The 12,152-nt window shown below is 35.6% G+C and overlaps 1 protein-coding gene and 1 pseudogene across 11 annotated transcripts in view; one reads left to right on the top strand and one right to left on the bottom strand.

The window, feature by feature from the left end:
- Cntn4 (contactin 4) overlaps nt 1–12,152 on the bottom strand; it is a 955,384-nt gene that overhangs the window by 39,132 nt on the left and 904,100 nt on the right. For all 11 annotated transcript variants that reach the window (XM_004854222.3, XM_087182038.1, XM_087182036.1 and 8 more), the window contains one exon: nt 3,127–3,302. In XM_004854222.3, coding sequence (XP_004854279.2) covers nt 3,127–3,302 — 176 coding nt within the window. The remainder of the gene's footprint in view (nt 1–3,126; nt 3,303–12,152) is intronic.
- LOC110351077 (cysteine-rich PDZ-binding protein pseudogene) lies at nt 7,403–9,284 on the top strand (annotated as a pseudogene).

Below are 12,152 nucleotides of genomic sequence, written 5' to 3'. Positions count from 1 at the left end.
ACCAATGGATGTAGGGTTTTCTTTGTTTCAATAGAAGCCATCACATTCATATTCAGCAAGGAAAATGGAAGAGATGGAACTGCCAATTGCAATAAGTGGGATTGGAAGACAGGCAAAAATATATAGTAAATGGAGAGCTGCAGTTTTGATACTTAGTTGTCTTGTGCTGATTTCTGCCTTGTGATTTCCTCTAAGTCTCTTAATCTGTCTGGGCCTTAGTTTATTGACCTTTGAAAGAAGGATGCCTTGCCAACTGTGCTATGTTGTGAGAATCAAATGAGACTGTATGTCTGTGTGAAATCCTTTTACAGACTGTGAAGCAGAGAGTAAATTTAAACTGGTATTATTGATGATTATGATCAATTTTCTTTGAGAAATAATCATGTCAAAGACCTTAAATCTAATTCAAGGAGACTTGTGATATTTTTTATCTGAAAGTTTTTATTTATAACATTTATATTCTCATCCAGTTTCTACTATTTGCTGATTATGTCTTATAATTGCTTAGCACAATGAGAATAATTGCTAACCTATTTCATAGGGAATTTGTGAAGATGAAGGAGCTAACAGGTAACAAGAAGATGACTGATAAATGATTAGGCACCTTGCAAATAAAGGGAATTATCATCCTCATCACGATAGATATTATTATTAATCTTTTTTTATAAGACATGTCACTTGTCAGAACTTTAAGCAGAGATTTAAATAAAAAGTGACCCTCACAAGAGAATGTGTGTAAGGAAGGTGGGAAGCCATACTGATTTTAAGGTAAAGCCATATTAGCATTAGGAAAATGCCTACTCTACCTTGATAATTCATTTTTTTTTCACCAAAGCCTTCAATGTCAAAGAAACTTGTCGTATCTTGAATATTTCAGAGCACAGCAACCTACTAACACTCATGATTTTGTGATTTAAAGCTTGCCCCATTTACTCTCAAATTTTGACTAGATTTGCATCTTTAAAATAAACAAATTAAAAAATACAGTCAAGATTAAGGTAAAAGTCTCACAAAGGAGATTCCCTTGGAAACAAACTGTGGTCTGTTCTGTTCCAAAGAGAATTTGAGAATATTAAAGGACAATGAAATAATAAATTTTCTAGAATCTCAATAGGCTAAATCTAACAAGCATCATTTTCATTATTCTGAGTAGGAAACAGACACTGAAATGAGATGGACTTTAGAATGGTACAGGTTTACCTCTTTTATTGTCAAATCCCAACACTGCAGACGTTATTGATCCTGTGGCTATTAAATTTAGATCTCACTAGCTATAGTGCTATCCTTAATTTTGCACTTATTTCAGCAATAATTGACTGGTGATGGTGCCGGTTTCAAAGAGGAGAGAGACATTTCCCATAGGCCAGCAGCATGGCCATCAGTGCTTGGTCCCATTATCATGTCTCTCTCTGGGCCTCAGCGTGGGTACTGCATAGCGACCACATATGTCTGATTGGTAGCACATCCATTTTGATCTTTAGGCACCTATTCTTATTCATTGGTGTCTATGACATTCTGGGAGATACTGTTTTTAATATCTTTCCTATTTAAGAATTTAAGTTTAATGTAAAAACTGTCAATCTGCTTGAGAATTTTCTCAACATATAATGTGTTATTATACTCAATGTTATCTTGCCTTCATGTAATACAAACTTTAAAACGTATTAAGTAATTTGTCTTTTGGTAGGCATGGGGCTACATATATTTTTAGACCTCAAGGTATTTAATATCCTCAGTGCCCTTGTGAAGTATCTAAAATCTCTCTCAATTAGCCAAAGTTATTAAGTTGAACCAAATGAAGGAATGAGGTCCAGAATAGTTACTATTTGTAATGTTATCCAGCCTTTTTCAACTAGGGTTCCAAAAGAGAATCCCTAATAAACTAAAACATCACTGATATAATGAATTAACTTTTCTACTTTGTATGTACAATGATATCAGTTGGATACTGTTCCTTGGGAAAATTGAGAAATAGTTGTTCAAATCATTTTGAGTATTCTGTAGCTGAAACTCTGCTTGAGAAAGTTAGTGTGTGTGTAATAAACAGAACTAGCACCATATTTCGGTGGAAAATACACCCCTAGAATATCATATGGATGGTTTTGTATGCCATTTACTGTATATTCAAGCCAACAGAGGTAAGATGAGATGAGCAAATAATATTCTTATGGCAATGTAGAGGGTGGGAGAACCTTTAAAACTAGAATCCCATTTTCAGATTCTGTTGTCTTTTGGTTATCTCTGTTCAAGGGAAGGGCTGTCTGAGAGAATCTCTTTTACCAAAGAAAATATAGGGCTATATTATGGCAGAAAAATGTTTTGAGAATAATTCTAATGTATCCAATACATCCAAATTTTCCCCAGATTTAACCTTTCCTTATAATATGTTTAATGACAATATATATTCTTATAGAAAGGAAAACATTTCAAAATTTCAAGCATTTGGATTCAAATTATCTGGAGATAATAAATAACCTCAGCAGACTTCCAGAATCAAGAAAGTAAGTGCTAAAGTTATAATGATGAGGGCCGGGGCATTTAGTTCAGTGGTGCCACCGCCTGCCTCGCAAACGCAAGGTCCTGAGTTTGATTCCTGATACCAAAAAAAAAAACAAAACAAAAAACAAGTTATAATGATGAGTCTTCTATAAGTACCAAAAGGAGTCCAATTAATGACCTAAACATATAATGAAGTTATCCTTAAGCTATTTTCTTAATAAAGTTCTGTGGTATATTGTATGGTATGGGCAGAGAACTTGGACTTTCAAGTTTTAAGTTGAGTGCTGAAGTTTAAAAAGACTGGAGGAAAATTATGTCATAGAACTCCTGTAAACTTTAGTTTCTTGATCCATACACAGAAAGGAGTAACTAACTCATGGGATTGTTATAAAATTATAGACCGGGCTTGCTATATACAGTTACTCAATAAATGGTGTCTTGTTTATTATGCAAAAAATGAAACAGGAATTAATCAAGAGTTTTGCAAAATAAGGTGCTTGGACAAAATTACTATTTTATAACAGTAGTTTTATTTTTTTCAAGTTAATCTAAACTAGTTAGTCTGAGTCAGTTTCTAAAGTTTGTTTGCATACTTTTTCATATGGATAGCATGACATTAATACTTACCCCTCCAACTCTTTCGAAGTGGTCCCCATCCTTGTCAAAGTCTATCAGATGTTCATTAAATGACCATGTAAACACAATGTCTAACGAGTGATCATGTGTCACCTGACATGGCAGAACAATGCTTTCTCCGACAGTGACATCCATACTGGAAGGAGGAACCATTACCCTTGTTGGATCTGGAGTGTTAAAACAAAATCAAAGTTGTCGACAAAGCTGTGAGCTTGTGGAGAAATAAACTATAGAATCTAAGACCAAAATGTAAGTAGTTTTGCTTTGTTTCTTCTTATACTGTAACCAAAAAAACCTCAGTTATCTGTGAAGCTCAGATTCAAGATGGGAAGTCATTCTCAATATGAAAAGATGAAACTGCTCTTTGTGCAAACCTTTCCAAAGGAACAGAACTCAGCAGGGAACACTGAAATTAGACCACTAAAGATGCACAGTGAAGGTCCTACCTCCTGCAGCCTGCTCAGAATTGGTCTTTAAAGAAAGGTTTCATATCTCTCTAGTTTCATGAAATCTTAGCTGAGTACAAATAGGAAAAATTCATGCTAACTTTAAGTTTGTTGGGAATTTTTTTTCTGCTATAAAAGTGAGATGCATAGGAAATTTAGAAAATTCAGGAAAATTCAAAGAAGGAATAACAACCACCACCTATACTAAAACCTAAACAAAACCCAAGCCAAACAGACAAAGCCTTACCTGGATGAAACCCTGTTTTCATTTTGGAATAGTTTCCCTCAGTCTTTTGGCTCATAGCTTTTTAGTTTTGCTTTGCATCTTATGGTACACATACAAGGCTCTTTTTGCCTCTACTTAATATAATATAGATATGTTTATATTTTTGTCAAGATAGTTTTACAATCTGCATAATGTGCTATTAAATTTGCAGTTTTAATTACTTTGAAATTAGCAGGCATTTTAGCAAATTTTATTATAAATACCATGCTGTAATGAACATCACTGACAAAATGATATACTACTTTTCAAAAATAAAGACTATCAATTAGCTGGGGTTTTTTTTTGGTACCAGGGACCAAACTCGGGTCCTTTCCCTTGTGAGGCAGGCAGCGGAACCACTGAGCTAAAGCCCCGGCTCTAGGACTAACAATTAATTTTCAAATTCATCCTTTACATTACAGCTCTAAGTGGGGATGAAATAGGCTTATTTAGTTGAGATGAGTTATAAACTCCAAAACTACATTTACATATATGTAGTTTCTTATTGTTCAGTGCAACATAATTTCATAAATGGTGTCAGAGTACAATTGTAATAAAAGTTTTGAATTTAATATAAAAGCCATATAAGTACCTAAAGACTGACATTCTGAATTTAGTCATACTCCAGAAATTTTTATGTAGTAAACTTGAACACAAAAGTACAAATAAGACAAATTAAAACCAAGCAAGATAAAAGAAGATTGATCAATTCTCTTTCATATTCATAGGGTTGTGTTTCAGCTATGAGGTACATACTAAGAGAATCTTACCTAGAAATTTTGAAATTATATTTAATAGGTGACATTTTGATTTTAATTGACAAATAATGATTGTTCATACGTATGTAGTGAGGTTCAGCACATGCATAGATTTTGTAGTGATCAAATCCATCACCTCCCACCCATAACCCCAATCATTTATTGATGGGCCCTACTTCTTGACAATCTTCACTAAAATTTCTTCTATAACAAGAGTATTTATAAGCTTTTCTTCCCTTTTATATAACTATGGAGGGCAAACAACTGGGGTTGTTGTAAAGAGAAGTCTCTGTGTTAAATAGGTTATAATCTAGTAGTAGGATATACTTTTGCTGTTTTTTTCAATATAGAAAAAAACCATGATAGGTAGATTGATGTGCTTTTAGTCACTACTGAATGAGTGATAGCTACAAAATGAGACACGAACAACAGATACTGCCAGCTAAGAGGTAATGGGACAGAAATTCCCTTATTTTGAAGCCTGAAGCTATTGTAAGCTACATAATAAAAAGCTATTGATTCACTGAACCTTCAGGAATAGCTACAGACTAAGATTTTGCTTTTGGTTGAGGGAAAGTAAATCTTATTCTAAGCAAAATTCTAGCAATAGCTCCATTATGTTATATGAAGTTTCTGAATTTACATTTTTCTCATCTATAAAATGAAAACTGAAACAGATAATCTCAGGCTAAAATTACATAAGTATATTTTATTATATTGCAAAGATGCCACCTAATTCTACTTTAAATATCTGTATAATTATTTTACGATTTTGATTTGAATTTTAATGCATCATTCATTTTATTCATCCACCAAGCATATATTCTGTGTTACAAGATATAATAAACAAAGGAGGTTGAGGGAATAATAATGATTGTAATAACAAAGTCCCTTAGAGCTGTTAATTGCTTTACCTGGATTATGTCATTTATTCCTAACAAATAGGTACTATTATCATACTTGTTTAACAGATGAGAAGATTGATGTCTAAGAGTGTTTAAGTTAAAGAACTGTCTACTGTACTACTCTGCCTGTCTTCATTTAGCTGAACATGTCATGTCCACGCACAAGTCAATCCAGAGAACAAGTCAACGGGCAGAAGACAGTAATTTGCACTCCTGATTATGTATAGTCAACTGAAGATATTTAAATGCAGAAAGAATCCGAAGAATTCCTGCCATGGGGTACAAGTGCTTTTGGTGGGACTCCCTGCAAATGTAATGAACTTACTGCCTCAGGGAAGGCTCTAGCTTGAAGCTTACATGCCAAATTATGGGTGCAGAGTCAAATGTCTAGGCTCAAATCCTTAGAAATATTTGTCTCCTTACCTTCTAACAATCGGGGGTATCAACAAGGGGTTGGCATCTATCCCATGGCCATTTGAAATTGGCCACGTTTTCATCTATTTTCCCCTTTGGCTCTGGGTACTGAACCCATGGTCTTGTACATGCTAAGCACATGCACTACCACTGAGCTACACCTCCAGCCCCTTGGCTCACACTGCTGATTGACATTTGTCTTCAATAGAAATGTTGATCACTTTATGCAACATGCAGGGATCCAGAATAGAGTTTTGTTATTGGGAAATTACTGGACTACTAACCATGAACCAGAAAAGGTTCCTTAACTAAAAGTTCATAGTAGTACAGCTGCTATGCTGATAGATGCTAATTCATTTAGTATTTATTGTTGATTAGTGTTCTGAGCTTGGAAATAGCAAGAATCAATGCAAAAGAAGTCATGCACTGTACCACACCAGAGAGGTCTCATTGGGACTACAGGAGATTAAACTAAAGAGGTTCAAAACCTCATTAACTCTTTGGTTTTCTCAAAGTGTATGTCTTCTCAGTATTCGTGTTTACTGTGTTATGAATTCTGATGCTTTTTAGTTGATCAATGTCCTTAAATTTGAATATAAATGCTGTACACAAAAAACAGATGGCTTTTTGCAAAAACAAACTGTCTACCTCCCTTTGGTTTTAATTCATCAAGATCAAGAAGAACCTATATTTATGACTTCTGTTCTGAAGAGTCACTCTAGCTATTGTTCTGTGCATAGAACTCTCAGAGGCAATTAGAACTCAAAATGAGAATTGATGGCTGGATTTGGATGTAACTAAATAGCAACAATAAGTAAGACAAACAACAACCTTTAAACTTTCTTTCTTGTGGTTGGTTCATACTGCAGAAAATGACAAATTCAAGACTCCAGAGTACTGATGCTTAAAATTATTCATCCACCAAATGCTTAACCTTCCTGGAGTTAAAAAAAAATTCTTTTCTTTCTACAGTGTTTTCTAAAATTCATGGATAACACAAAGTAAACTAAGTATTTTGTTTTAAAGACCACCACACAAGGAAGAGTTAATTTCTGGATTTAATAATCAGATTAACAACTAGAATCATGAATTACAACATGAATTCAAGCCATACTACTTTCTGACTTTGTTGGAAAGACATTCTGAGTTAGAACTATGAGGTGTGATCCAAATATACAGTAAATTTTTGAATTAAAAAATATTATTACAGTAAAAATATATTTCCATTAATCCCCCTCAGAACAATCCCCTTCACTTTGAACACACTTATCCCATCACTGTTGCCACTTTTTGAAGGAGTTCTCTAAGTCATTTTTCATTAGTGTCTTTCTGGGGTTTCATAAAAAATGTAGTGAATGTTGCTGCCAAGAGCCACTTAGCAAAAAGGTAGTTTCATAAAAACATCATTGTGTTTTCTCATCCACCTTATTCACACTGAATCTGGCACTGTGAGGCTTCTGGCTCAGACTCAAAGTTAAAATGACCACGAATCAATCGGTTCTAGACATCAAGGCAGCTATGACAGTGGAACTAGACATTCATGAAAGAGGACTTCCAGAACTGCTTCAGAAAGTGATCAGAATGATGGGAGTTATGTGTTCAAAGTGATTGGGATTTTTTTTTAAGTAGGAAGATATTTATTGATAGGAAAGCTCCTGAGGTGCAGGAGGGGTCCCAAGTGGGTAGCCTGTGATTGGAATTTTGAAGGGAATTAATGACAATATATATTTTATTGTAATAAATTTTTAAAAATTATTCACCTTAATTTTTATCACACCTCATACTATGTGTAAAAACAAATGCTTTTGGGCCTATGGACAAGAATTTCATTTTGATATTGTTTTCCTTATACCATACCAACCATTCCACTTCAGTTGACAATTTCTTTATATTTTTTTCATAGTATCAAGAAATTCACTTTGTGTCTAATAGTAAAGTAATTAATGTGTATTTTTCAGTCATCTTAATTCATTTCCTTTTGTTAGCAAAGTTTACGAATGTATTTATTTATTTATTTAATTTATTTTTTGGGTACCAGGGGTACCAGGGATTGAACTCAGGACCTTGCGCTTGCGAGGCAGGTGCAGTGCCACTGAGCTAAATACCCAGCCCTTGAATGTACTGATTTTTGGGGATAGGGTTTCATCTTCCTTTTTACAGTTAATTTTTATAGGGAGATTTTTAAACATGAGATTCTTCAAAGGCCTGGAGCTCACCTTCCATGACATAAGGAGGACTGGACAGAGAACTCTTCATAGTTAAATGCCACAACAAGGATTTTTTATTAATACTAACAATAATCCTGGAGGTAACATCTCAGAGTTGGAATTTTAGCACTCTATAGTTGGTCACATTTTTTCAATAAGAATGTAATCAGTGCTGGATAAACACACATCTAAAAGGGACACTGTAAATATTAGATGAGAATTACAATTCACAGTGATTTCAAGCTGGACTAATTTTTATCAGAGATGAAATTTAATGCTACACTTTAAAAACTTAACTACACAGGTATACACTGGAGAAGTGGTAGTTCACAAGGATAAGAGTTTCATTGTGCATGGAATGCGTGCAGCTGCCAAAGAAAATGAGTGCAACCTTAACGTGCATTCACTGCATGTGGCATTGCACGTGGCATTCCAAGGAGTAATAATGTAGTTGTATTTTGCATTAGTCAGAACACAACTTACAAAGAATGTCCTTTGAATTCACCAACAGATTAGTGCACTTAGTCTCGTGAAGGATCTAACAAATCTAATATATCTGAAAAAGCTAAAATTATTGAAAGTGTTTACCACTAGAAAGAAAAATTAAGAGAGACATGGTGGTGGTTTTCAAGTATGTGAAGGGTTTACAAGCAAAAGCTTCATCACTTATTTTGTATTGCCCCATAGTATAAAGCAAAGAGTAACAAACAGGCATATTTTGGTTCCTTATAAGGGAGAACTTCCTAATAATTTGACCTTTCTCACATAGTCAGAACACATGAAAGGGTATGTTGATGTTTTCAAGCTGCCAGGGCTTCTGCTGCTGAAGGGATAGTCAGCAGAAGGATGCTGTGCAAAAAAAATGTGAAAAGAAACTTGGTACTGTTACCACATCAGATACGTGGAACAAGAGTGCAAGGAACACCACAGAAAGTGGTGGAAGAAAACTGAATGAAAATAAAGCCTTGACTTCAAAAAAGGCAAGATTTGATTCACATGGAAACAATAAGTTCTCTCCGCTTACAAAGTTTGTAAATCCCTGCACACCAATCAGGTTCTCATTACTGCCAGGGCGGTGCCTACAAACAGGGCATCTGTGTGAAGTGTGAACAAAAGGTTTTGGATATAAAAACTACAAGCAGATGTCTGTGTAGCTGTGCTGCATTGATGAAGTTTCTGACTTTGTATAATTTTACATTCTGCTTTGAATTTTCAAGGCATAATGTAGATGTTCAACTTGCAGAGTAACCTGCTTCAAGACAGGTGATTAAATTTAAACCAGGGTAGTTGAATCGCATTCATGTGTAGGCTCTCAAGAAGTTCTGAACAGTGTAACTACTCTTGTGTTTTAAGTGTTCATTTTTCTTACAAGCTTTTTATTGAAACAGAATAAGTCGCAAATTTAATGAAAAAAATTCTGAGTTCTGTATGCAGTTTTTTATTTAACACTTGTGTACTTCCTATCCTGTTCATTTACTTTATTATAGACACTGCAAGAGTGAGGAGACTGTTGATATTCTGCTCTGGACTTGGCATTTGGACTTAGAATTCTTCCCTTACTGGAGGTATAATTCTGTGAATCAGCAGCTCCTCAATTAATTGCAGTTTCCTAAGATATAATGATTGAGGCTAGCATTCCTGAATGGTTCCTTAGTAATTAGTCCAGACCCAAATCAAAGGCAATTTGGATTCATGAATTTATTTCAAATTTGTTCATGGAGACAAAGTGTCAGTTCCTTTCATATGTAAACAAGAACATGTGTCCAAATAAACACACTGGATTTCAGAAAACATGTATGTTCGACCTTGAATTGAGACTTTCATGAAATCCAGCAGAGCAGTATTCATCTATGTTCACGTGTAATGAAAACAAATCCTCAGTCTTCCAGAAAATGTTTTGAAGAAGAAAAAACTATGTTTCTAAACTTCTCCCCAGCCCTCAAAGAAATAAATAGAACAAAGTAAAAAACAAACAAATAAATCCACGACGTGGGATGTCCTCATGAGGACATTCACCTACATTTTTAAAAGTATTCATATGAAGGTAGAAGCCATCAGAGAGGTGATGCCAGGTTTCACTCATGCCAAGCCAGGCTAAATGAAGTCTACTGTGTTTTTGGAGAGCTTATGAATCCAAGGTGTCACCCTCATGCCTTGCCTGACACCCTAACTCATGGTCACCCTTTTCTTCCATGCAGCTCAGCATCAACTATTTCTTCGACGTTAAATTTGACGCAGAGTATCAGTGGTCTTTGCCACCCCGTGTCTCCTCCTGCAATCAGGTCTCTGGAGTCAGGGACTACATCTTACACCTCGCTCTGTCCCTACTCCTAATAGTTAGTTAAAGCTAAGTTACTGAAGATCTGAACATGGCTGTTCCGGTGCCCAGTGAAGATGAGAGCTGTACATCAGGAAGTTATGGTGAAGTATTCCTTTTTACCTTGATTTATGTTGACTATGCAGCGCAAGAAAAGAAGCCACCGTACCGACTCCAGCCTTGCACCTGTGCTGATTACTAATTTCAGTCCCTAAGTCCACATTTTGTCTTTTATTTCTTGCTTTTGAAAAAATCATTTCCTGTGAAATAATTTCAAACATACAGAAAGATGGCTTCAAAAGTGCAAGGAATTTTTCTGCCTTCACACACAGACTCCCCCAGTACAGTAGCTAATATTTTACTGAATTTGCTTATTTCTTTATGTCTGTCTTTCTTTAGAAATTTTCTCCTCTCTCTCTCTCTCTCTCTCTCTCTCTGTCTCAAGTATTTTGCAGAGAGGTATTCTGAGCTTACACCTATACGTTGATGCTCCTCAAACTTGTTACCCACCAGCCTTAAAATCCCCTGAAAACTCTTACCTGAACCAATTATCTCTGCAACAGCTGCCAAATGGTGATCCATCCTCACATCATCCATCTACACATGCCAGTTGACATTCTATTGTAGAGAAGAGCTTTCCTCCTTTCATCATTTATTTACTTACATATATTGGCATAAACTTGAATTTCTTATTTTATTTCATAAGCTACAGTATATTACTATGCACTATATATATACACTATATATTACTATCATTATTTATTTTAATGCTCAAATTGTCTCCACTTTGACTAGTGAGAGTCCCTTTAGGCTAGCTCCTGGGTCATTCTGACATTTCATCATCAGTCACTACTTGCTTACTTTTTAGTCCAATTAAGATGTTCTAGGCCCATTTGATGCTTTTCCTGCACATGCCTAGAATCAGTCATCAACCTTTTATCCCTGGAGCTGTGATTCTTTTTAGTAGAGAGCTTGGTTTTGAAAAAGTAAGGTGTAGGAACTGAACATGCTCACTGTTAATGTGTTAATGAGGCCATTGATTCTAGGCCTGAAGCCAACAAACCTGGGAAGAGAGAGAGAGAAAGGGGGGGGGGAGACAGAGAGAGGGAGAGAGAGACAGAGAGAGAGAAAGACAGAGACAGAGGGGCAGAGAGACAGAGAGAGGGAGAGAGAAGGCTGTATCTTGAGATCATGTGCGTATATAACTGTTCCTGTCCTTGTTTTTTTTTTGACAGGGTTTCGCTACGAAATTCAGGCTGGCCTTGAACTCACTGAAATTCTCCTGCCTGAGTGTCCTGAGTGCTGGGTTAAAGGTGTGTGCCACCATGCCAAGCAGCTGTTCCTGTTTTATTCTGAAACATTTATTCATTTGCTTAATCAAGTAATGCTTTTGTTCAGTACACCTAACTCCTTAACTTTGCGGGCTATCTTTCTGCACCTAGCCATGATAATCTCTGTGCTAGAGTTCTGAGCCCATACACCCATGACTACATAGAGCACTCCAGTCTACTTCACCATCCTGCATCTTCAGTGTCTAATTTGTGCTGGGAAAGGGAGGTGGAGGGAGAGGAGAAGAGAGGAGAGGAGAGGAAGAAGTGGAGAAGGGAAGGGAGGAAAGTTTGCTTAGATTGCTTTAGTATTTTAAATATGAGTATTTAAAATATACCACAGAAAATTTAAGAAGGTAGCTAACTCTACTTCTATA

The sequence above is a fragment of the Heterocephalus glaber genome, unplaced genomic scaffold (assembly GCF_053883595.1).
Source record: "Heterocephalus glaber isolate CG9 unplaced genomic scaffold, H.glaber_assembly_v1.0 deba00001472, whole genome shotgun sequence".
Taxonomy (NCBI): domain Eukaryota; kingdom Metazoa; phylum Chordata; class Mammalia; order Rodentia; family Bathyergidae; genus Heterocephalus; species Heterocephalus glaber.
The sequence above is the reverse complement of the archived record's forward strand: the minus strand, read 5'-3'. Positions and strand labels throughout refer to the sequence as shown.